General features: G+C 47.0%; 1 protein-coding gene across 5 annotated transcripts in view; it reads right to left on the bottom strand.

Annotated features, from left to right (window-relative positions):
- Positions 1-4,104: 4,104 nt before the first annotated feature.
- Positions 4,105-26,813, bottom strand: part of SH3KBP1 (SH3 domain containing kinase binding protein 1) — a 340,123-nt gene continuing 317,414 nt past the window's right edge. For 3 of the 5 annotated variants that reach the window (XM_047715297.1, XM_047715298.1, XM_047715299.1), the window contains 5 exons: positions 17,302-17,411; positions 13,766-13,894; positions 9,355-9,626; positions 6,256-6,319; positions 4,105-5,226 (listed from right to left, as the gene is read on the bottom strand). In XM_047715297.1, coding sequence (XP_047571253.1) covers positions 5,185-5,226; positions 6,256-6,319; positions 9,355-9,626; positions 13,766-13,894; positions 17,302-17,411 — 617 coding nt within the window. In that variant the 3' untranslated portion in view covers positions 4,105-5,184. The remainder of the gene's footprint in view (positions 5,227-6,255; positions 6,320-9,354; positions 9,627-13,765; positions 13,895-17,301; positions 17,412-26,813) is intronic. The other 2 variants (XM_047715300.1, XM_047715301.1) reach the window with 1 other exon arrangement.

Here is a 26,813-nt window from a genome sequence, read left to right as displayed (position 1 = left end):
AGATCTTTTCCCTGTTTTTTAAGTTGGGGTATTTGTTTTTTTGTTATTGAGTTGCATGAATGCTTTATGTTTTTGATATTAACCCCTTATCAGATGTGTAGTTTGCAAATACTGTTTTCCTACCCCATAGGCTGTCATTTCACTCTGCTGATGGTTTGTTTTGCTGTGCAGAAACTTTTTAGTTTGACATAGTCCCACTTGTTTATTTTTGATTTTGTTGCTTGTGCAAAAATTATGCTTGCTAAAACCTTAAGCAATTCATACCATACTCCACTTCTAGGAATTATCTTCAGGAAAAATCAGAAATGTGGACATAGATTTATGCCCAAAGAGGTTCATCACAGCTTTACAACATTAAAAAAAAAATGGATTTAGAAGCACCTGGATGGTGCACTTGGTTTAGCCTCCAACTCTTGGTTTCAGCTCAAGTCATGCTCTCAGGGTCATAGGATCTAGCCCTATATCAGGTTCCATGCTCAGCGTGGCATCTGCTTTGAGAGTCTCTCCCTCTCTCTGTGTCCCTCCTGCTTGTGCTCTCTCTCTTTCTAAAATAAATACATAAATCTATTAAAAAATTTAAAAATTGGATTTAACCAAAAGTACCCTTCTTCCTCTGTCCTCCCCACTGTCAAGGCTCCAGTTCCAAGGTCCCTGGACTTCTCTCTGAGGTCATGCCTGCTCATCTGCCTGCTTCCCCCAATTTGAGCTCCAGGAGGACAGGGGCTACGTTGCATCCAGCACCTATCCTGGTGTCCAGCACATCGTAAGGACTTGACACATGTTCAACTTGCCCCAGCCAAGTTCTTGGTTCGCTCAGATTGAGATTCAGACTGAGAAAGAATGATGAAGCTTGAAGAGAATCTTAAAACATCTGTTTTACTTTTGGGGAATAACCACGGAAATGTTATTGATTTTTTTTCCTGGTTTTTCTGTTTGGCTTCAGGATGGCCTTATCAGCTTGCTGAAAGTTGGTCTGTAAACCGCTCTAAACTTTTTTTTTAGTTAATAGAAACTATAATGGAGTTTTGCATTTCCAGGGCACCTTCCCATCAAGAAGTTCAACGCCTGACAACAAATCCTCATTTCCTGGAGACCTAGTAACATTCTACAGGGGTGAGAGGGAAGGGAAGCTTTCACGACTTAGGCTTAAATGACAGTGCTGTATCTGCCTCATTTAATTAAACCTGCTGCCATTTAAAGAAAACTTCCCTGGGGAATCTGGGTTCCCAGGAATTCAATTCTCTTGTTTTTTCATTTTTTTTTCTTTTTCTATTTTTTCCTCAGAAAATTCTAGCTACAGCCTGCCAGGTGACCTTGTTCTATTGTTCGGTTGAAGTATTCTATCACCAAGGGACACCTGGGTGGCTCAGTTGGTTAAGCATCAGCCTCTCCCTCTACCCCTCCACCCTTGCTCGAGCTCACGCTCTCTCTCAAATAAATAAAATCTTTTTTTAAAAAATAAGTATTTTCTCACCTATTGCTCTAACAAGAAAAAAGGAATAGCCCATTTTACCATGAACTCTGAATTCACAAACATAATGACCACACAATGTCATTTATAGGAAAGGCTGTCCCCCCCTGACAGCCACTCCAATGTGGGAATGATTAAAAACAACATGAAATAAACCACCTCCCTGGGACCTGCAGCTACTTCACGGGTTCTCGTTGGCTTCAGGGGCTGCCTTCTGCTCCATGTGTTGGGAATCAAGCCTCAGTGACCCGAGGGACAGAACTAGGAACGACAGCAACTGCTCATCACCTTAAGAGACATGACCTGCTCTCCCTCCTTACACTACTGACAAACATTTATTTCTAGCCAGGAAAGAGTTTCTCTACCTTGGCCACTGTGTTCCCTCATTAGACCGAATTTTGGGAACGGCATCCTCTTCCCCAGGCCTGGGTTGTAGGCACCGAGACTTCGCTCTGTTGGATGCCGTCATCAGCCGTGTTGAACACCTAGCACCCACGCACGCGTGGCTTTGTTGCACTTCTCATTTGTATTAAACCAAAAAGAAAAGCTTTTCACCAAGCCCTCTTGGGGCCTCAACATCTTGACATTAATTTGTGTGAAAATAGCTAGAGAACGAAAACCTAATCTAATACAGAAAAGAGACCCTGGTGACCTCAGGTTAAGATACAAAGGCCTTTGTGGGGCCTCAGGATTATTCTTAATAGAGACTGTGGCAACTGTGAGCAATAAATTACACACCCTGTGGTTTTTCCATCAAGGAGCTGGTTATGAAAGGAAATAAAACTCTGCCATTAGTAGCCAAAGGCACACGTGTGATGATAGATACAGGCTGTCCTTATAGGAGAAAACAAATCATGTACTTGAGTATGCTGTCTAGAGGGCTGTGGATGAATAAAAGTGGCTTTACACAATTATTCGAATAATGATAATTTAATGATTTTTACACTAAAAAACAACACAGGCCTAATTAGAATTTTCTGCCAAAATATGAATGTTAAATCGAACAATGTAAAAATGGAACTCACAGCCACAGATTTTAATGGGTTGTTTCTGTTCACTTGGCAAAGATAAGTGGGGTGAGGGGTACTATCTTCCATGTCTTCCAAAGACATTTCTGTAAGAGTAATCAAGTTGTGTAAAATGGAGAAAAATGGTTTGAATTCCAAGAAATCATTGCTCTTGGACCATGACAACTTTGAACAAAAATATTTTCACAAAATTTCATTTTAATCATCTTCTTTACAAAGCACAATACTTAAGACTTTTCTAAATACAATTTTAGAAAATGAAGCAAAAAAATAATCTCCATAGATGCTGGTCGAGTCCATGCTGAATGCAAAAGAATTTTTTTAAAAAGTGATCCTTCCACACTTTTCAATATTCTTGACGGGTCCATTTTGTAAAGAGTAAAGATGGTGGCTGTTCGGGCAGTGGCTCGTCAGGTCCATAATGTAGAATCCTCTTGCTGGTTAGCCCAAGGGGCAGGAATGAAGCTAGATATGCCAACTCCTCCTTCCAGAATCACTTCTCCCTCTCTTTATACAAAGAAAGCCTGTGGCTTCTATGAGGGGAAGAGGACAGCCCTCGACATTCTAGGTTGCCAGTGCCCCACCAGGGCGCTCAACCTCTCAACTGAATTATTAACAATCCTACTTCGTATACACATCGTATAAAACTATATCATTAGGGATTTTCACGATGAGTAAATAAGAAATCCAAATGTCAAAGAATTCAATCCTTATTCTTATACTAGGCAGTGGGAAATCTCTCAAGGCTTTAAGTTTAACGTAGAAATGCTTAGAAGAGCGAAGGGGTTCAGGAATGTTTTATGCTGCCCTTGGAAACTTGGTGCTCCCGGCCCCAAGCACACTGCGAGCAAGGCTGCTGCAAAGGCAACATGTCCAGACATGGGAATGCAGGATGGGAGGTTTCTTTCTTTACATACCCCCTTCCCCTTAATCGTGCCCACCGTCCTGGAAGACCAGCGGGACCAGACTTGGTGAGTACAGTACTCGAGAGAAGTAGCCTCCAGCAGCAAGGATGAGCATGTAGGCAAGAGGAAGGTGGGGAAGGGAGAGATGAAGAAGGAGACATTTATCTGTAATACTTGGGATAATCGATACCATGTGTTGATTTCTTTTTTTGCATTACTTCTTCCGTGTTATCAATTCTCATTCTTTGTGGTTGTGCAAATCCATTAATATTTAGTACTTTCACTCTAAAACTCAGGAAATAGACAAAGCAGCTTTTGAGAAACACATAAAACATCATCGGGGCCCTGATGGGACCACCCCCACCCCCCAACCCCCCAACAATCTTGCAATACAGTATGCCCCCTTGTTTTCAGCTAAGGATGAGGAAACAGTTACATAGGCTAAGCCTGAGGTGTTCATTTGCTACAGAGATAGAGCAGACAGGCAAACACCAGTTTCCTTGGGACGGAAAAAGCAATTCCATTAATGCAGGAAAAAGCCAATGGCTACACTTCAACAAGAGCTCCCCTCCCCACCATTCTCTTGGACCTGAGGAAGGGGTTACAAGAGAACAAGGCAAATGACATTATGTGAGTACAGTTTAAACAAGAGCACACACGGATAACCCAGTGCAGGAAATAACACAACTTCCCCCCCTTGTTTTCATTGCATTTTACGTTTATTTATTTTTGCTTTCATAATGCATATTCTGTTCACGCAAAAGGTGCAAAAGACAGGAAGCAGGGGTTTAACTTGGCTGATGAAAAATCAAGCAGGGGTGACATTTCTAGTTCCATGAACAACCTACAACTAGGAGAACTTAAACGCCACAGCGGGTACCACAGAGCGCGCCCAACTTCACAGCTGTCTCCTCTTGGGACCTTTGGCTAGGTGAGAGAAGCTTTGAAGACAGTAGCCTCTAGTGGACTTTGAGAAGTGGCTTAAAAAAAAAAGTTTTTTTTTCCTTGTATTTTTGTGTTTTTGTGTTTTTTTGGTTTTTGGGTTTTTTTTTCTGTTTTTTTGTTTTGTTTTGTTTTGTTTTGTTTTTTTGAATCATGGTAGCTGCATCACAAAAGCTCCAATCAAGAGGGTGGTAAAAAGAAGGCACAGATCATTGCAAATACCAGGTTTTCTCTTTCTCTTTTTTGTAAATATACCATCATATATAAGCTAAAATTTATCTCAGGGTGGCGGGCTTGGCTGGCAGGGGAAGGGACAGGTCGGACCTACAAATGCATATGTAATAGAATCCTAGAGGGCACACAAAGCGAGGCAGCTTCCTGCCTGAAGCAAAAGGATGGGACACTCGCTCTGGACTATGTGTGATACAGACACTGGGAGAATCTGTGACAAAACACGATTAAAAAAATCATAAAATTATAAAGCTTGTAAACGAATAATCTGAAATTACATTTTATTAATGGAAAATATCATCAAAATAGTACCACTATGGACTAAACTGCCTGAGTTTTCATTTCGCATGAGATCTCATAGTAAAAAAGCCTTTAGCACAATTTGCTCTAAGTCACAGCCAGTGCCATGCCCAGGATTACTCCGTGGGGAGGAGTCTCCTCTTAGATGGGATTTGTGTTGTGCTATCAAGACTTCTGTGCTAACCTTTCAAACAGGGACACATGGAGGCAAACTTTTAATCTTTTGGCACAAGGTTATTTTGGCTGGGGCGGAAAATTTGAGTCTTGGACTCAGGATGAATAATGTGACATTTCATTTATCAAGTATTCATTTTGATTGAAGAGTTTTCTTTATGTCATTAACTTCCATCTATAAAGGAAAAACAAGAGCCGGACAAAAGCATAATGAATTCGCTGGATTGAGAGAAGCTGAAAGATAATCAACCTGGTCGAATGAAAGAAAAGAATCAACTTCACACTTTTCGAGGTGGAATGGGTGACGTGACATCTGAAGGACGAGAGGACAACGAGGCCAGAAGTGACGGAAACTTAAAGAACGGGCACGCTGATGTGAGGCGCTAGGAAGTGGTGGGTGTGTGCCTTTTCAGGCTCCGGGTAACCAAAATTTGTCGGAAGCAGCAAGAATTCCAGGGTCCAGGCCAGAAGGCAGAGCGGGCTGTCCCGATGTGCTGGGCCACCTAGCGGTGTTGGAAGGCAGCTCTGGTGGGGCCCAAGGGGGTGTCTGTCGGCAACCCCCAAGTGACGAGAAGCAGTTACCTATCCTTTCTCTAAGCAGCATGGGTCCCAAGCAGCACCAGGGACACCAGCTGGACGAAAGCTCGAAGTCTGCCTTTGGCCTTTTGCAACCCCCGCATATTCCCTGTGGGCATGCAACTCTCTGCACATTCTCATTTGGTAAGGGCTGAGTTGGCTCAGGGGATGGCGGGGGATGGGGCTCTGATGCCCTGGCAGGACCGACGTGGCTCTTGGTGAGAAGTACAGAAAAGCGAGTGCCGACTGTGGACAGCTGTGGATCTTGGAGTTCCAATGACAGAAGCCAGCTGGCAATGGGGCCCCCCCCAGCACCACGCCCTCTGGCAGTTACTGTAATGTGACCTTTGGAAATTGGAGGGAACTTTCCACAGAGGAGACATTTCAGATAAATTCCAAATGACAAACCCTACTGGGGGCACATGGATTCATGCCTCCCTTCCCCCAAGACTTCCTGGATCGCAGGCGAGGATTGAAGTGAGCCTACACAGTTCTAAAAAAATGGCCACAGGAAGTGCATCGGAATCTACAGAGAAGGGACGGTCGTCTACTTTCAAAATGAAGTCCTGAGGCAGCCACCACCCCTGACCGGCCCTCTCTCGAGGCAGCCAGACCCCAAGATACCCACCTGCAACCGAAGACGGATTTTCTTCTCTTCATCCAGCTCTGACAGTAACTGCTTAATCTCTCGTCTGAAAAGCAAATGGTCATGAAATTAAACACAAACCCGGACTTTGGCAGTAAGAGCTAAGAAGTCTCTTACCACCACCAAATCCATCTGAGCATTTTACAGCGAACACGTGGACACGATATTGTGTTCTTTCTTTGCATTGTTACTGCTTGGCATTTACTGCAGACAGAAAGGCTCGCTATTATTTCTGGGCTCCCCAAATATGTGGCCATCAAACAGGAGGTCTGGAATGATCTTTGAGATCCATTCGTCTAAGCTTCTCCTGAAGGGAGAAGATGGGGAAGGTGAGGCCAGAGAGGTGGCCTGACTTGTCCAATGGCTAGACTTGAGGATCCGGGCTCCGGTTCTGCTACCCTCCCTCTCGCTGGCCCTTTGTTATAGAATCACTGGTCTTTAGATGTATTTACATAATAATTTTCACTGCAGCCCAAGTATGTCTTACTTTCACAGAGTCTTAAATTAATAAAAGGTTACTGGTAAGTTTTCATGGATTCTCACAAAATCTTACAAAGAGTAACACCTGAAATCTCGGAGTGAAAATAGCTCAACTAACCATATGGTAATGACGTCACAGAGAAAGCAGACATGAGTTAGGGTACACAGTCTAATGCCCTTTACAACATTAAATAATGAAGCAGAACGAAGTTAATCATCTTGCAGACTCAGCACTCTACTCAGGACACTGCAACTGTCGCCACTCCGGCCAGAGAACAGTATCGCATTTTAGGGTAGCAGATGCTCCATTTTATGTGCACATTTTTAATAACTAGGCTGGAAAATCAAAAAAACAAGGACTGCAGAGAGAGTATACTAACTAAGGTATAAGTTATATTGCATTTGCTCCTTTCAGATGAGCCCATGATGGTCCCTGTATGTGGCTCAGTGTCCGGGCCCTGCTGCCGATGATGCACCGGGTTCTAGGATGCTAATGGGTTGTTACTCGTTACCGCATTTACTCAAGCCCACGCCATGCACCTCTATGTCAGCGGGCACTACTTAGAGCTCAGGAGAGAGGTAGCGGAGATCCGAAGCAGATGGCGTGATTCCAGGAAGATTATGGCAGGTCGGAGGAGTTAGCTGGGGAAGCCAATGCAAAGAATGTCACGAAGTCTTGAACTGGTCAAAGAGGGCCTGAGCCCGAGAGGAGGAAGGAACACGGGGGGATTGCTGGAGAAGAGCCAAGGCGGGAGCAGGGAGGTGAGGAGCAGCACATGTGGGAAGGAGAGGGGTCAGTAGGGACTTGCACTGAAGGCTGAGAGGGAAGGGACACTTAGAGCTAGGGAGCTAGGGCCGGAGGTTTTAGGGACCCAGTGGCCCTGGGCAGGACGACTGTGAGAGGCAGGCATGGGGGAGGGGATTCTCTGACATGTCGATTCAAGAAGACGTGGGCTGGGGAGGGACGGTCATGGGCAAATATGCCTGGGCCTCCCAGTGGGGAGGAACGTGGGGCAGAACGGCCTCAAAGCAATGGCGGGTCTTCATTCTAAGGCAGACGCAGGCCATTTCTGATGTGGCTGGTCCCTCTCAGAGCACTGAAAGGGCTAAAGCCCTGGATCTGGGCCGGACTGACCCCAACGATGGTCCTCTTCAGAAGGCTGAGAACCAGTGCTCTGGGATGTCCTGGGGCCTTGGGGTCACTGTCTAGGCAGGAGACACACGCCACCTGGACACGGCTGGGGCCCGTGGTTCCCCAAGCCTGTAACCCACAGATTGAGAGAAGAGCTGGGGACTTTCAGGAGTGAGAGGCGGCCTGGTTGACTGTGAGAGAGCCTTTCTAGCTCCATCCGGCTGATTCTGCATATTCAATGGGCACCTTCCAGGTGGGGGGGGTAAGGCCAGGGGGCCCCAATTTCATTCGGCCCCTCCCAGCTGGAGCGGAGCAGAACCCAAACAGAGCCACAGTGCTCCAAGTGAGTTCCTTATAACCCTTGTCCTAGGGTGCCCTACAGAAAAAGGAATGTTCCAGAAAAATAGCATACATTATCCTCTCCACCTTTCTGGTGTGCAGCGAAGGCTCAAAGCTGTCCTTTTGGAGAAGAAATCAATTATGTTTAACCCAATACTCCCCAAAGTATCTGGCCACAAGACACATCAGGGCCTCTAGCTCCATGCAGGGCGGCAGGTGTCCATCGCCCGCCACTGCCCGGGGACCTCCCCCTCCAGGAGGCCAGGAGCTGGGGCTGCTCTGTGTGCCTGAGCCCCTACCTGGCCCGTTCCGTTCGCTGCACGGCTCTGCTCTTGGCAACCCTAGATCGTTTTTCAAAATTCTGTTCAGGAAACACCTGCATAGATGCCTCCCCATCTAACTCCTCTAAGAAAGAGCTAACTGATCCCTAAACTCTGAGCCTCAGTTTACTCAGATAAGAACTGCCCGACTTCTAACCCTTTTACTGTTTTTGTAACCACATGCGGTATCCTGGGTAATAGTTACGTGTGCTATTTATTTTTGCCTTCAGGTCTTTCTCGTCGTCAGAGTGCTTCCCGAGGACCAGCGATGCAGAGAGTGTGTGTAGACACACATGGAGAGAGCCCCAAGTCTCATGGGGAGAACATCTTGCTGAGAGTAAAGTCTTGGGTTTAAAGAATCCCCGCATCTCTCACACCCATTCCAGCCCCTAAATGCAAGCCAATCACTTCGTCAGACAGCAAGCTGAAGAAATGGCAATTTTGCTGCTGCTGGAGGGAACGCGGGCTGTTGGGCTAATCAGGAAGTAGTAGAAGCGCATACTGTATTTTATGGAAATTTAAAGATCGTTCTTTTTAGCAGCCTGCTGGGTGCATTAGTCCTGGTAAGTGACTCTGCTGTCCGCCCCACAGCCAGCCCGCGACCTCCCTGTGTGCTGCAGATCCGGTCACACAAGGAGCTGAAGGACACGAAGCCTCTCGGGTTCAAACGCATCTCACCCCTGCTGCCACCACCCTGGGGGAGCAGGCCGCCCACTCGCGCAGGTGGGACACCCAGGCTTGCGGAATGCGGCCCCAGCCCAGCGGGCAGCAACTTGGGAGGTGGACGAAGAAGGGGCCCCAGGCACTCACTTCTGCTGGTCCTTCATGGTCTCGATGATGCTCCTCAGCTCGCGGACCTGCGTCCTTAGCTCCTCCACGGCCGCTTGACTGCCGGCTGCGGGCTCCATCTTTGGTTTTCCTTCCGAGCCAAACAGAGACGGGGAGTTGGCTCTGTGTCCAGCTGTTCCCAAAGAGGACGACAGGGGGGCGGATGTCGCCGAGGACAGAGGGGCTGGCCCACCACCGCCACCTGCAGCCATGCTCCCTGGCTTGGGCGGCAGGGACGCTTTGTTGTCGGACACCTGCGATGAGGGAAGGTGGAGAGGATTCAGGCCGGGGATCCGTGTTCAGTTAAGTCCCTGTCTATGTCCCCGCGCCCGTCTCCTGAAACACACTCGTCACTCACCCTTTCATCCCCAGGCCCCCGAGGGCCTACTTGGCACAGGCATCCCCCTTCAAGAGCCTCCCCTTACGTGTTTTAAATTCGACCACCCACCTGGTAGTTCCTAACTGGTTTAACGTACAAGTCTGGAGGCCCACCTGCTTGCTAGGCTCTGCAAACTCTGAAGTGAGCAAAACATCTTCCTAGCTCCCGAGAGCTCAGAACACAGTGAGGAGCGGACAGACCAGCCGACACACTGCAGACGCGGGGGGCGGTCTGCACACAGGGAGGTCAGCGCGGAGACATGAAGCACACACAACAGACCAACTAGCCAGAGGAAAGGCGCTGGGGAGCTGCTGAGAGCCCCATCCTGGAGGTGGAGGACTGGGAGGCGGCCAGAAGAGGAAGGGCGATTGGAGAGGACCGTTCTAGGAGGGAGGGAATGAGGCACATTTACGGCAAGCGGTCGCTCGGCAGCTGGGGCGGCACGGGAGACGGGGTGCAGGCTGGGGAGGTAGAGTGGGCCATGCAAAGGGGTAAAAACATCCTGCACAAAGCTCACAATGACTCCGGCTACAGAAGGGCCTAAAGGTGGGCACGCCTGGAGGCCGAGGGAATTCTTGGGAGATTCTCATCCAAGGAAAGCCAGGAATGGTGGGCGTCTGACAGACAGCGGCCAAGGGCAGAGAGCAAAGACAGCTCTGAGAGCTGCGGTGAAGGCAGGCTCCTCCCACCGAGAGACACAGTGCCTGGCCTCGGGGAGCAGACCCCCGGCAGAGGGGGACATGGGTCCGGACAGGCTGCAGGGCCGGGGGCGGGGATGGAGGAAGCAGACTGGGAGGTTGTACCTTTCTCGGCAGGAGAAACAGCCTGAAGGCCCAGAAGACAATTTCACTTTTGACATTCTGAGGTTCAGGAGTCTGAGGGTTAGCCAAGGGGACACGTCCAGGGGGCAGAGCCAAGGAGTGAACAAGTGAGCTGGGCCAGAGAGATCGCCTGAGGAAGCGACACCACGGGGTGAATAACACAGGACCGGGGGAGAAGAGGCCCAGCGACGAGACCTGCGGACTTGGTGAATTGAAGAGGTTGGAAGAGAAGGGAGAGACGTCGGGGACCGGGACAAAGAGCGCTGACCAAAGAGGGGCAGGGCTTACGGAAGTCCCCTGAGAGATTTTCGGAAGAGAAAAAAGGGTTGGATAAGCGGGTCAAGGGCGCTGAGAGGAAAACAGGGCTTGGGGGGCCTTTGGTGCCACAAGGGAGACTGAGGCCTAATCACGGCAGGTCAGCACCCGAAGAGGCAGAGAGAGGCGTGGCCTGCAAATTTAGAACTCTCTTTCCAGAAAGCTGGCTGAAGACGGAGGATGGGAGAAAGAGAAAGCGTTCACGGAGAAGCCTCAGGAGGAGACGGAATCATGCAAGGGTTCTGTTTGCTTTCAAAGATGTGGGAGACGCTGAGCTGGACGATATCCTCATGGAAAAGACCAAGGGAGGGCCAAGCTGGAGACAGAGGAGACAGGTCGGGGAGGCCTGATGGAGAAGTGTCTTGCCCCAGGAGGAGGCTGAGAGGGCACAGGAAGTAGGACAGTCACGGGCAGGAGGGAAGAGGGGCATGGGGCAGCCCAAGGGAGGAGGCAGCAGCAGAGGAAGGTGAGATCCTGAGACCTAGGGCAGGGGAGTGGGAGGGCAAGCAGCACGGGATACTGGGAGGCGAGGGGCTGAGTGATGGGGAAGTTGAGGCTGGTGGTGAAGCTTGCCAACACAGCTGGGACTCATCCAGCAGCAGGTGCCCAGGGCAAGAGCCAAGAAGGGGCTGGCTGGCATGGTGCGGAGGGAGAGTGAGGATTCCGGCTGTGCTAGAGGGAGAGACTGGGCAGAGTGAGCCAGAAGCAGATGGGCCATCATTCCCAGCCTCTCCGCCCGCCTTTTCTCTGCCAAGTTACCATTGAGGAAAAGCGCTTTCTACTGCCAGGGACAGCGATCCGCCATCCCGTGCTTATTGCTGTAGGAGTTGTAGTAAGAGGGAAGAGGGACTGACATTTATGGAGCGCTGGTCACGTGCTGGACGTCGGCTAAATGACTGAAACAGGGCTCGGCTGGCATACACTTTTGAGAGCAGGAAACCGAGGCTTAGGGACGTGGTGGAGAAATTCCCCAAGTCCACGGCTAATAACTGGCAGGACTGGGCTTCAAGCCCCTCCCCTGCCGACTGGACGCTGGAGCCCCGTACCACGACGGTGGCTGCCTTGAGCATGACGATTCATGCTCTCCTGTCGTTCTTTTGTTTCTTTCCTATTCCGGGGTTCACACTTTTCCCCACTTCGTGCTCTTCATCTCCCCCCGTGCCTCTTCTAACCTACCAATGTCCTCACGGACTGACTTCCAGGCAACTCTTCCATCAATGCGTCTTGCAGCATTTCCTACCTCACTCTCTGTCCCAGCCCACTGCAGCTGACAAGGACTTCTGCAAGTCCTCACACAGTATTGGCCACTATACACCCTGCCCAAATTCGTTCAGGTGGAATTTATAGTAAGCGATAAACAACATGCCAACTCCCGGGAAGGAAACCGGGCTCCTGGAACCGAACAGAGAATCCGAAACCTGCAAAGCCACTGCCCACCAGTAGATGTCACTACAGAGACACCCCGGGGCCGGCAGAGAGACCACAACTCTTAGGTATACCCTCCCGTCATCAGAAAGAGCGGCGCTAATTCCAATTTCTGCAAATGGAACCCTTTTGTGAAGGAAAAATGCCTCAATTTTATGAATAACTACCACTGATGTGTTTTCCAGGATCACAGTTTGGTGTACCAGACCGGGTTTTTAGGAAAATTCAGACGTGTAATTTCTTAAATGTGCGAGAAGGAAAATCCTTACATACCCTGTAATTTCTTTGTGTTAATTCCTGGTTCAAGTGTCTTTAAAAAAGGACTGCAATTTTCTGCTGTTGGGAAGAAAGCAGTTGCTAATGTGTATAGAAAATAATTCCAACTGACTGGGTTCTCTTAGCACCAGAAAATGCATTCCGAGGATGAATAGGACGAATACCAGGTATCTTCCAGAAGTCCCGGGCAGGTGCTACCCACTGCCTTCTTTGTTTCTCACAAGCCGGTAATTTAAAATAGCTATACCATTCCTGGGGCACGCAACAAAATGAAAATGTTTTTAGACTCTAAACTGATCATAATAAATGAATCCAAAGCTGCTTTTCTTTGAGGGACCCTCATTAATTAGTCAGAGTCGTGTGCTGCTGCCAAACATACTCTGTGACATCATCAATTTTGAACACAAAAGCCAAGATGTGCGGGCAGAGTACATAGCACTTAATGTACGTAGTGCATTCTTTCTCTACACCTCTAAGCCCTTCAAGTTGCTTGGGTTGTGGTGGCGGTGGCAGCAGTAGTGACATGTGACAGTGTATGTTTATGTGTGGCTGCTGGTATGAAGAGATCAAACCACAAGAGAAAACATGGAAAATCAACCACTCAGCTTGTATCTCAGAGATTCTGCCCAGCTTCAGGGACTTTGTAACATGCCTCTGGGATTTTGAGGACTAAAGTAATAACTGTTACAGAAGAGTGACAAAAACTTGCATTGTCTGTTGCACTGGACTGTTTGTGTCCCCTCAATTCATACGTGGAAACCCTAACCCCCCGTTGTGATGGTATTAGGAGGTGGGGCCTTTGGGAGGTGATTAGGTCATAAGGGTGCAGCCCTCACGAACGGAATTAGTGCCCTTAGAAAAGAGACCTCACTTAGCTCACTCTCCCTCTTTCTACCACGTGAAGACACAATGAGAAGTTGGTGGTCTGCGACCCTGAAGAGAGTCCTCACCAGAACCTACCATACTGGCACTCTCATCTGGGACTTCCAGCCTCCAGAAACGTGAGAAAGAAATTTCTGTTGTTTCTAAGCCGCCCCATCTACGACTCTGTTAGAGCAGCCCAAACAGACTAAGCTATCTATTGATCCTTGTCAGGTTTGTAACTCGTCATCAGAGCACACCCGAAAAGGCTGGGGTCCGTGCTGTCTGGACACCCTTGCCTTGGCTGGTCACTCACTTGGGATATGGTAACAGTCTTTGAAGTTTTCTTTGATGCTTCCACTCCTCTGTGTGCAAGCGAAACGTGTTCCTCTTTATCTTCTTCGGGACTTGGGGAGTCAAAGATATCAGGGCTTGAAAGGGAAGACTGGATAAAGCCAAAAGAAAATGCTTTTGTCAGAATTACACCTTAGCTGACAGAGCTTTTGTTAACATAATGCTGTATGCTTTTCAAAGCACTCGCCACTTCTATTTTGTTTGTCTCCTTATTATAACCTCGAGAGGCAGAAAGGGTGCTATTATCTGTGCGCTAGGGATAGTGGCAGAACTGGGACTAAGAAGCGAGATTTCCTCCAGCAGGGATCTTTCCATGGGATCTTGGCACCGATGTCTGTCGGGCATTTCAGCTGTCTGGGCCTGCGTCACCCAGCCTTTCCTGCTCCCTCCATCCTTCGGAGCCTCCCTTCTTTCTGTGAACACTTGCTACTGTGTGCTAAGCGCTGAGCGGTGCTAAACTTAGGTGACAGGCCGGACACGGTCCCAGCTCTCACAAGGCTGACAGTCCAGTGGGGAGGGACATGCAGGGCAAGAGGAAGCTACCTCTGACCTGTCTCTCCTCCATTCCTTCTGGATCCTTTTCCAGGACCACGAAATCTGAGGCAGAGCAAAGTGCTTGCAAGAATTTGTCGGAGAGGAACCGTTCCAGGGGGCACGAGGTCACAGGCCTGCAGGCCAGGGAGTAGCATCTCCGCACTCCAGAGCACAGCCCTGCCTGCCCGATGGCCGGCTCACCTCTAACTGGGGGACTTATGGCTAAATCTCCACCCTCATGGGCACAGAATGGCAGCATCTTTTGGTGGAATATGGGGAAAATACTCCTACCCTTCCTGCCTCACTGTGAAGATCAAAAAAGCTGGATGAATGTGAACCAGTCAGTGGAGTTCACTTGGAAGTAAATGATTATTGTGCTAGAATTTCGCTATTTTAGCAAAAAGCAAATGAAAATGAAGAGTTTCTGAGGCAAGGGATTTTTTAAAAATGATGAATCGTCCAGAAATCTCTTTGGGTGAGCTTGCATTTAGCTGCATGTCTGTGCCGTTTACCCTGGTGGTGGGAAAATCATCCTATCTAGAATCATCACTGGTGTCATTACAGAAAAATCATGCCCACATCACCCCATGTTTATTTTCTTCTGTTTATCCTACTTTCTAAGGCAGGAAACTAATATATCTAGGGATTTGTAAGCAAAGTCTTAGAATTAAAAGGTCTTATTTGTTTATCTTTGTTTTATCTGAAAATCCAATTACCTAGAATAATACCCCCAACTAAGCTTTCTTATTACTCTAAGCTTAACTGCTTAACCACATTGCAGTGCATGTACCCCTTCATTTGGAGATTTTATTCAAAAAGCCAGTTTCCTTCTGTGTAACCTACAGTTCATGAGCCCCCAATCAAATCTCCTCTTTGAATTCAATAAATGTAAAGAAGCTCAGACTAGGGCGAGAGGTCCCAGGCTGGCTAATTCTGACCGGTGTATCTCCACAGTCATTCCTTCCAATGGCCTGGTAGGAACATGTCCATATCCAGGATCCCATTTTGCTATGAAAAACCTATGGGTGCTAAGTAGAAGAAGAGCCAATACGAATTTGAAATGTCCATCCACATGGGGATGGACGGGGATAAAGGGAAGGGAGTAATTATATTTCTTTAAAGCACAAATATATCCTGTTATTTTAAGTCTACACATGAAATTGTTGCACACAGAATGCCAAAATTTGAGTCATGGCACCATAAGCTTCCTAAGGGCAGGGACCCTGTATGTCTCACTCCCGGTCATAGCCTTTGTACCTGGCTCAGAGCTGAGTCCACACGTCATAAAAGCCTATAAATATTTGTTGAAAAAGTGAGTGAAAAAAGGTACAGGTTAAAAGCGAGTGAAGATGAGGTGCTTTTACCCAGGCCCCCAGATATACACGAACCCCCAGGCATGGGATGTATGAACCAAGGATGGGGTGGCGGATGGTAAACTGACTTCCTCTGTATTTAATTCCAGATGCCTCAAGGCCCTCTAGACCTTTCAAAGTTGGGAAGAATTTAGAGGAAAAAACAAAACGGAAGGATTTATAGAGAAGATGTGGGAGATAGGATCAAACACTTAGAGAGACTAAGAGGCAATTAAACAGGTTGTGTGTGTGTGAGGCATGTCGGGGAGGGTGCAGGGAGAGGAAAGGTGGTAGTGACACAGGACCCTATATGAAGAGTAACAAAATAAGCCAGTTTGTCAAGCCTTTCTTCCAGAAAGGTATCAACACATGGTTAGGGTAGTTTCCTACCAAGAAGGAAAACAGCATGATTCAAACCCCACCCCCAAACTCAACAGATAGGAGAGAAGAGGTTCGAAGGAAGTGGCATTCTCTTTCTTCTAAATGCGGCCCTCTGTGGTGGGATCAGTGACGAGGCAAAAGGAGGAAGTGTTCTGGAAAACCTGCAAAAGGTTAAGTCCTTAGTGTATCTGGCTGAATGAAGATCATAAGACCTTAGACCTGCATTCCCAGCAAGGACAAGACAATGTGATATGAGAGAGGGAGAGAGAGAGAGAGAGAGATCGCTCGTGGATGCATCAAGTTTTTTTTCAATGACATTCACTTCATTGTTTATAATGAAGAAGTGGAAGCAGTAGTGCACTGACCAGATAAACTCTCATATATCCATAGGCTGGAACACTAGGCAGCCATGAAATGTGACATCATGGAAAATGGGCAATGATTGGGGAGAAAGTGCACAATATGGGGGGGAGCATGTACTATGTAACCCATTTGGAAGAAATAATGTTATATACATACAAATAGAATTTTAAATAAAATACAGATACACAGCAAGTGGTTAACAGTTCTTAGCTCTGGAAAGCAGGATTACAGGTAACTTACTTTCATCTTCTTGCGTTTCACTGTTGAAATTTGGTACAACAAATATGTTACAGGTTTCCAGTGAGGAAAGAAGTTATTCAAAATGACCCAAACAAAAACCTTCTGTGGTTATCTGGAGCACTCTGACTGGTTTCACCTACACGACAAGGTACCTCGTATGTGTACAATCTCCTAAAAGTGTGCGGGGTGTTCTGTGGAGGGGTGCCAATAATGGGGCTTCGAGAGAAAAAAGCTTGGCCATTGTCAAGCACCTGTATAGTGGCAGATTATTCTGTAGCAAAGTTTTGTTTATAGACCAAACAAACCTCGTTCTCCTCTCCCACCATAAAACACAACATTTTTTTTTCTTACCAATTTCATTTCAGGTTCAAATAAGGATCAGTCTGGAAGGAGAAAGAAGGAAAGTGGGACTAGGCAGTGCCCACCTCACTAGCACATGTGCAAAGAACAAAGAGAAAGAAATACTGCTTGATTCCAGAAGACTCTCCAATCACTCTTGGTCAGCCGTCTATCTCACGACCTCCCTCTCCTGGCTCGTCCTCGTATCAGCCACTGGCGGCAGAGTCCTTGGCTGGCGTCTCTAAGCTGACCTGCTCTCCAGCAGTAGGAGGAGTGAGGAGACACTTACGGAGGTGAGGGACTGGGATGGAGGCCGCCTCCCCGTGGCTTTTGGTCTGCTTGTGGTTGGGTGACTGAGTTTCTCAGTAGATGATACCACAGAGTCAAAACCTTCTAAGTCTAAAACAAAAGTAAAACAGAGTTTTATGAGAAAAAATCAAAGTGAGGAAAGGTTCTTAGAACAGGCCACGAGCACCTTTTCCTTAATACTCATCCATTATATCTGGATTGTGTCATCATCGATGAAGGCGATTTCCATCCTCTGGTCATCCAATGAATGAGGTAGGTCTTTTAAAAGCTTCAGAAAGAGGGGGTAAAGGAGGAATCCCCGTTCCTCTACAAATGCAAGTTCATTTTGCTAGAGAAAACATTCTTGTCATCCCAACACGAAAAGCAGTTATCACAAGGTACAATACCCATGGGCAAACGAATGCTGATCATTGATTCTGAAAGAGGAGAGAGGGCAGCTTCCTGCTCCCGTTGCAAACGACAGTCCGGCCATCCCCCTAATCGTAGACAACAAACTCCCTGGAGGTGGGGAGCAAGCTTCAACCTCCGCAGCTAACTCCCGGAGCCCAGCACCATTCTGCTTCGAGAGGCATTAGTCAATGGAGACGTGATCTTCGGTCATCAGTGCGCTCATTCATTCACGCCATCATGGCTGAGCAGCTACTCTGACTACACACGGGGCCAGGTACCCAGGCTACACCAGTGAGCATGGCAGAAAGCACCCTGCCCTCTGGGAGCCTCCGTCTCTGTGACAGAGGTCTCAGAGGAATATAGACTCATTCAGCCAGATCACAGCCACACCTCGCACATGTCCAGGAGGAAGGCCTCTGCCTTTACCGTCCCATCCATCCTCTTCGACATATAGTTAGGTTAAGGGGTCACCTCCTTCTATCTAGTTCCGGGGTTTACAAATCAGCATGGATGTGTGTTCGGGATGCACAAAGGAATGGCTGGCAGAAAGGGGTTGACACTGAGACCCGTTATCTCTTGTGATGGGGGCAAGGCCAACTCTGGCTGACAAGTAGATCATGTTTCATAAGCCATGCCAGGCACCGCCTTCCCAAACTATTTCCCATCCTCCTGTTAATGGAGCCCCAGTTTTGTTTCCGGAACCATGTTTAGTCTAAGCCAGTGATAGCCATCCTGCTCCTCCTTGCCTGTGACTGGTCTAGAGGTGGACAAAATTCCCCATCATATACTTCATCTGATGCCCCAAGTCATCATCTGATATTCATATCTCCCCACTTAGTTGTGAATCGCTTTTTCTCTGATTGCAAAGGTAGTACCCGCTCAATGTACCACCGTTGGAGGAAAAACATGGAATTGTAACAAAAGAAAGTCAAGCATAAACTTACCACGCCACGACAACCACTATTAGTGTTTCAGTATATTACCCTCCACGTTCTTTTTCTAAAAGTGGATAGTCTAGGGACATACTATATGGAATATTGCATTTTGCTTATTTTACCTATCTCATGAGCCCTGACTCTAAAAATTCTTCATAAATATTTTGATGGGGGCAAAATCTTCTGTTGCGCTGCCATTCATGATTTACTGAACCAATTCCCCGTTGTTGGATAACTAGTTTCCAAATCTTTCCCTCTTTGATTTTTGTCAATAGGAAAGTGCTGCACAGATAGTCTTGCGTGCATGCCACGGACACTGAGTTTAGCGGGTTCTGCGCGTGGCTCCCCGAAGGGGAGAACGTAAGAAGGCCCAGGTCAGAGAGGTCTGCTGGTGGGTGGGGGCTGGCTGTGGAGAACAGGAGGCACAAGGAGGCCAGGGGAGCTGGGGGGAGAGGAGAGGAACAGAGGCTGAGCAAGGGGCTTGGCTGGGTGCGGCCAGGGGCTGAGGGCACCCGCTTGTATCGTGACTCTGTCCCGGCAACTGAAACAGGCTCTGGAGGCAAAAACTGAGCGGGGTGAAGCGATGAAAGGCCAGTTAAAGACTAATTCACTCTGGTTCTCCACCGTGGCTGCACGGTGAAATCACCTGGACAATTAAAAAAAGTGACTCGGGCCTGGCTCCCTCTCTGGGGACGGACGGAATGTGCCGGGGGAGCGGCCTGCACGAGGCAGCTTTTCAGTCGCCGCCTGTGACACTAGCACGCCGCCGTGTAGAGAAGGAACGCTCTAGCAGAGGCTGGGGGAGGAAGGGAGAAGCAAGGACTGGACCGAGCAGAGAGGCGAGGCTTCGAGGGCACTGCCACCAGGGGATTCTGAGGGGACGGCCTGCCCGTGCGAGCTGTCAGGAGTAAGGCTTGGCCACAGACAGCTCCTCCAAGGCCACGCTGGGCAGTGCTGACCTGGTGTGCGGGGCAACAGAGGTGCCCGAGCAGCTGATCAAAGTGGCACCCGAGGGCTCGGGGACTGGGGGCCAGTCAGAAACGCAGCAGCGGGAGTGAGAAGGTGGCCGTAATAAATCGCACTTTCAGAATGACTCAGGTGTGGCGTGTGCCTTCCGCACTTAGACCGTGAAGCCCCGAGGAGAGGAACCTCTCCTTGAGCTCTCAAGGTCTAGCACGTTCCTGGGACAGACCTGCACACTATTCTGTGCATGAAGGAACAGGTGAACAAACGAACTAGACAACACGTGAACAACCCATCCCAGGAAGAAACTCTGATTCCTGGAGCGTCGCTTCCAGGGGCACCTACTGATGGGGTGCGGGGTGGCTGCTGCGGGCCGGGAGGCAGCATTCTGGGCCTCGCCTGCAGAGGACGCTTGGCTGGCCCCTTCCGCCTCACTGGCTGAGGTCCACGCTGAAAACACCCGGACACGTGGAAGGCTGGCCACCCTTCTCCTCAAGGGATGGACAGACGGCCGACAAGACTGCTTCATCCGTCCGTCCCTGTCACTCAAGAGTAAGAGGATGGCTAGAGTCCTTCAGGGGGAGCCACTCTTTTAACCTCTTCATGCACATCCAACTACCTGGAACTTCCAGCTTGTACAAAGCACCTTTTGGAAACAACAACACGAAACTTCCAGAAAGAAAGAGCCACACTAAGTATGAGGTCACCTGCCGCAAAGGGCACCTCAGAGCCCCAGCTGCGATGCACTTCCGCTTTCTGACGGTGGAGGAGGCCACTCTGTCGTCCCGCAGCAGAAACCTTCGGTGGCCCAGAGCGCGCTCTCGTGACTGCGGCCCCGGGAGCTGACACGAAGGCAGACTTTCCATGACTAACTCATTGTGGTGTGAAGAAAATGTCCCAGTTTTCATGATGGTTTCTGAAATGAATCAGGCTGAAACTTGATATAAGCTTTCTCAGCCTGGCTGGGAATTTTTCCTCTTAGTAACAAATGGTTTTAATGCTCACAAGCCAATCCAAAACTATTGAACTGGCAAATGGTGGATATTTTTTTAAAAGTTAGTTTCATAAGGATGAGAGGTTCTTGGCTCCTCTCATACTTGAAAGATGAGCCCTCTGCAGACATACGGGGATAATTTATGTTGGACAGGAGCCAGCCTGGAAAGGGCGTTTGACTCTTTGTGGCACACACAGTTGCCCATTTTCCATCAACTGCAGTCATAGCCTATTTCGTCCAATTAGAAAATGTGGGCTTATTTTCCATGGATGGGAGGAGGGATGGTACCAGTGACCACAGGAGACCTACGACATGTCCAGTGAGAGCACAGAAGAGAAACAGTTAAAAGTCTGAGACACGCCTGCTGTTACCAAAAGAACAGCTTTGCAAGCTCTTAACTAGCTGTTTAGTCCTGGTAGCTCATTGCTCTGGGCTGGAGAAAGAGCCCTAGAGCAGAAGTTTCCTACAGCTAAAGCGTGGCAGTGTCACTACCTCCCAGTAGCTCGGGAAGCTATCCATTCTCCACGTCACTGTCAAGGATCATCACGGCTGGTAGGGCTCCTTGTGGACTACAGGCCTAGAAAGTCTATAATGGACTTCTCACTCCCAACCTGGTACCACTCCATGGCAGCCCCCAGACACACATGTGAGGCGAAGATCTGAGTATGTCCCCCTTCTCTGCTTAAAATCCTTCCCAAGTTCCCAGGAAATCCTGGTGACCTAGCGTGGCCAAGGCCCTCAAGGTATGGCTAGCGCCCACCTCTGTCTCTGTCCCTTGTGTGACTTCCCTCCCCTTCCCTTTCCCTTGGGGCCATCAAGGCTTTGCTGAGCGACCAGGTCCTCTTCCAAAAAGCCAGACCGCACCCTAAAGCCTGGCCTGGGTGCTCCCCTACTCACCCACCCCTCCAATCTCAGCACTCAGCACCCTGACTGGCTTTCCTTGTTGACTTATCTGTCTCCCCAGCAGCTAGAAAAGAAGCTATGGCTTTTATCTGTATTTTCCCTAGGGCCTAATGTCATTCCCAGCTTCTGGTGGGTATTTAATAAATGATTATTGAATAAATGAACAAACAACCTTTCTGGGCTTCAGTTTTTCCACCAGAGGGAAAAAAATGGGAGAATTATCTGAGCTATCAGCTTTGTAGGGTTATTCTTTTGTAAATGAGAAATTATATGAAAATGCTTTCAAATCATCAGGTAGAATTTTGTTTCTGCATACCATTGTTGGAGCTGTGGGATTTGAGAACAGATATCTAAGAGCAAGACTAAATGAAAAGAATAATACAATTTTTTTTCTCCTTCCCCTTTTCCTTCCTCCCTTCCTCCTTTTTTAAGGCAGTCTGGACAGGAAGTCTCACCCTGCATGTAGATCATGTGACTAGTGTGTAACTCATGTGCAGACACCAAATATGGGCCGTTTAGTAGGGGTCACATGAACACCTGTGTTAACTGAGTTACCAAATGAAAAATTCTCATTTAAGTAACAATTAGATTCTATGGGAAGATAAGCCCTCCAAAATGTGGAAGGATATAGCAAATTACCTGCTGTGTTTTCATCTGTAATCCAGGTGTGAAGTGTGGAAGACACAAGCACTGAGAGGAAGAAGGTCTGAGCCTCTGTTCAGCCAGCCCACTATGCCACGCTTCACACATGCACGCTCACATAATTGTGCAAAACCCATGCGGCGTAGGCTACTCTTTTCCACAAAGGGAGACAGACAGAGGATCAGAGTTTAGACAAATTGGCCAAGGTCACAACCAGAAAGTGACAGGGCCCACATTCAGATTCATGTCTGTGGAATTCCTTCCACTATGGAGCACTGAAAAGACAGCAGGAACATTTTACCTGAACTCTGATTTAACCGATTCTGAGAATTGTTTCTACACCAAGAACAAGAAAAGATACTAGGACTGTAATAGGAATGTATAGTAGGAATATAATCTTGTGTGTGTGAAGAAACCCCTCTATGCTCTTATAATAAGCTCTTCTATTTTATTCCAATGTGTTTTGTGGGGAGCCTTGGTGGCTCAGTTGGTTAGGCGCCTGACTCTTGATCTCAGCTCAGGTCTTGATCTCAAGGCTGTGAGTTCAGGTCTGGTGTCGGGCTCCACATCCAGCGTTGAGTCTACTTATAAAAATATACTTATTCCAATGTGTTTTTAAGTGGACAGAAAAAGGGACTGGCTTCCTTAAGGAATTTTCTGGTAAGAAATGGAAGGTGTTAGGCAAGTTAAGTCAGACCGGTTAGCTATTCAGTACAAAGTAACTTTTATGTGGAAACTTGTAGCTGAAGAGTAAGAGAGGGAGATGAGTTTCTTTGCTCATTCACTTAATCAAATCTTTATTAAATATCTACTGTGTGCCAAGCATAGCTACAATTAGGAGAATGAAAGTACAATCACTCTCTATCAGCACTATCCATTCAAACTTGCTGTGATGACGGAAACCTGCTGTATCTGTATCATCCAACATGGTAGCCACTGGCCCCACTTGGCTGCTGAGTGCATGGAATATGGCTAAGTGTGATTACTTAAAATAAATTAAACTTAAATAGCTGCATATGACTAGTGGCAATGACGATCTCTATCACGATCCTACATCATGGTATTGGCATTTCTTCTCATTTATGCTCAGTCCACTCATTCTGCACATATACACTAAGTGAGCCCTACAATCCAGGCTCTGGGCTAGGCATGGAGGGATATGGGGGTGAACAAAATAGCCATGGTCCCTGCGTCACAAAGCTTAGAGCCCCCAAGAGCGATGGTCTCTTATACATGTTATTACAAATTCTGCTAGCTACTATGGAAGAAAGGTAGAAGATGAAATTAGGAATGATAGCATGGGAACCTAATTTAAATATGGAGAAGCGGTAAGGGAAGGGGGCGTGGCTTTCTGAAGTATAGCACTGAGGAGAGGTAAAGTGCCTCACAGGGACTGATAACAGGCAATGAGAAGTGGGGAAAAATAACTTTTCAGATTTGCTTTCCTTTAAAAATTGTTTACTACATGCCCGTATTTGTTATGCAAAATAGCTTAGGAAATAATGTATTTACTGGAAATAGTGGTTATGCTATTATTATAGGAATATAAATTGGCACAGCCTTTTCGTAATGCCATTTGGCAATACCTATCACAAAATGCCAGTGCATACACTTTAAGATAGTTCACTTCTAGAAACTGATCCACAGAAATGTTTATGTCAGGGCATCTGGGTGGCTCAGTTGGTGAAGCAATTGCCTTCGGCTCAGGTCATGATCCCAGGGTTCTGGGACTGAGCCCCACGTTGGGCTCCCTGCTCAGCAGGGAGTCTGCTTCTCCCTCTCCCTCTGTGCTCTCTCTCTCTCAAGTAAATAAATAAAATCTGAAAAAAGAGAAATATTTATGTAAGTGTAGAATGATATATTTATTTACGAGGCCAGTGGTCTTCAAACTGTTTACTGGTGCACCTCCTAAAATAATTTTGAAAACCCATGTGCCCCCTTATACATCTTAAGTTGACATCTAAAATTTGAGATGTTTTTGTCACAAAAGATGTAATTTCTGCTATACTTTCAAAGATATAACTATGATATTGCTTTCTTAAGTATATTCCACATACATTTGAATGCCATGACAGCTTAACAACTGCTGTCATCCATCTTAAAAAATCACGGATAAGCTGGGGCGCCTGGGTAGCACAGTTGGTTAGGCATCTGACTCTTGGTTTCTGTTCAGGTCATGATATCAGGGTCTTAAGACTGAGTTCCATGATGGGCTCCACGCTCTGCTTGGAATCTGCTTGAGACTCTCTTTCCCTCTCTCTCTGCTCCTCCCCCCTGTGCTCGCTCACTCTCTCAAATAAAATACACAAATCTTAAAAAAAAATCAGGAATAAGTTTTTCGTTAGCAGTTGGAAATTCTGCACCACCCCTTTCCCTCTCTGAATTTGTACTTCTGTCATACTGCTGGATTTTACTCTAATGTAATGCATTTTTGTGCTTTTGTTAATTTTGTCTTTTGTTCATTATCTTTTCTTCTATAAAAAACAAGGTTATAAATAGAAATTTATGATTTCTTAAGTTCCTGAAATCCTAAGGTTCTAAGTGTAATGGTTTTTCTTCTGGAAGGAGTTACCATGACAATTATTAGTAGTTTATAAATGATCAGAGCAAATGTATACACACGTACCACATATTTTCATAATCTGTTGGCATAAAAGAGGGCAGTCTTATTGGGCTTTCCCCCCAGATAACTTTATGCACATGTGTATGATTTTACTTAACATGAGAATGACATGGTTTGGTACTGATTCTATTCCTATTTTTCATTTTATAGATATAAGTGCCAAGAAACTTTGTTCACATAAATCAAAGTATATAGGAATGGAAAGAATTCTGTTATCACAACGTCACTCAATTCTTTGAACTCTTTCCAAGTTATATGGCAAAATCAGACAGTGGTCTAGCATCACCAAGAACTATTTTGAACAATCTATCAATGAACAACTCAGTCGGTGCCTCCTTCAATTTTGTTGGAAGCAAAGAATTAGAAACCAACCAATTTATAAGTGGATTTTTGTCCAGTCAATAAAGTCACTCAATTTCTCAAGTCCAACACCAATCTTGGAAGTGTCTCTTAGTTTGCAGCGGGAGTTTGCATACCTGTGGAGTGGGCAAGAGATTGGCTATGTTGTGTAAGCTGGGATCGGGTCACTGGGAAAGGGGAGTGCAAGGGGAGAAGCAGCCTGCCAGTGGGTCTCCCAGGAGAAGAGTTTGAAGAAAGAGCACATAAGAAATGAGGCACTATCCATGGCCTGGGGAGTCTCTGTGGCCCCCCATGGTGCAGGTGTCCCTGTCTAGAGATCATCATCCTAGGCTGCTCTTTGCAACATTGCTCTGAGCCAGCTGGTTCTGCTAGAATCCCACCATGGAATATTATGTTGATATTAAAAATATAAGGTTGACCTATGTGACTTATATGGAAAGATACAAACATACATTATTCACTTCAAAAAACAACTGTGGACCCTAACGGTATGTACAACCTGATCACATTTGTAAAAATTCATCCATCTATCCAATCATGGGAAGATAGAAGTCTAAAAGCCCGTACAACAAATTAACAGTGATTATCTCAAAGAGAGGTTGAGACCCTGAGGGGACTTTCACTTTCTACCTTCCTGCATTCTTTTTTTTTTTTTTAAGTACCTATTCCCTTTGTAACTGGGGGTGGGGTGGGGAGACGTTCTTTAAAATCCAAATACAACCGAGTAGATCATGTAAGAAACGATTTCAGATGCCGCTATGGAATTTCAGTCTGCTGATTATGGTATGTGTCCAAGAACTTTCCTGCTTTCTAATAACAGTAGTCCTGGTGAGAATGTAGGTTGATGCCTGGTTCTTCGCCTCTGACTACAGCTACGCCAACTACCACTCGGAAAGCCCCTGTTTTGTGTCCACCATTTCAAATCATCAGGTCTACATTTTACAACAACCCTCTAATGGAGCGGGGCATTACTAACCCTGTGATACCTAAGATGAAAGTGGAGCTCAGAGCCATTCAACCTGGAACTTGCAGAGCTATCCTTCAAATCCAAGTGTGCCTAACCTGGGAACCCATGGTGTCTCTAACACACCCCATACTCGGTGACTCTGTGGGATGATCTTGTTCCTGTATAAGGGTTCGCTCTATGAGGTCAAATTTACTTAGGACAGCAAACATCCTACCCATCAATATTTTTCAAAAATCATGATACATTTTTTAAAAGGTGAATGAATAATTTTAAAAGTTTTATAAAAAGTAATGCCTTAACTGTTAGCTCACAAACTTCTGTTTGGCCAGGAAATCTTTTATTCATTTATTTTTAAGGATTTTGTTTATTCATTTGATAGAGAGAGAGAGAGAGGGAGAGAAAGCACAAACAGCAGGGAGTGGCAGAGAGAGAGGGAGAAGCAGACTCCTAGCTGAGCAGAGAGCCCTGATGCAGGGCTTGATCCCAGAACCCTGAGATCATGGCCTGAGCTGAAGGCAGATGCTTAACCAACTGAGCCATCCAGGGACCTTGGCCAGCAAATCTTTTATAAGCAAAAATCTTTAGGCCGAAGAAAACCCTAGATGAGACCTTAGAAACAGCCAAATTAGCAGTTCTAGGTTAAAGGAACTAACAAAACTGAGGGAACTACAGTTAAGAGACAAACAAAAGAATAAGCTATTTAATCTTGAAGAGG

The sequence above is a fragment of the Lutra lutra genome, chromosome X (genome assembly GCF_902655055.1).
Source record: "Lutra lutra chromosome X, mLutLut1.2, whole genome shotgun sequence".
NCBI classification, from domain to species: domain Eukaryota; kingdom Metazoa; phylum Chordata; class Mammalia; order Carnivora; family Mustelidae; genus Lutra; species Lutra lutra.
Note: the sequence above shows the minus strand (reverse complement) of the source record. Positions and strands in the feature narration are given on the sequence as shown.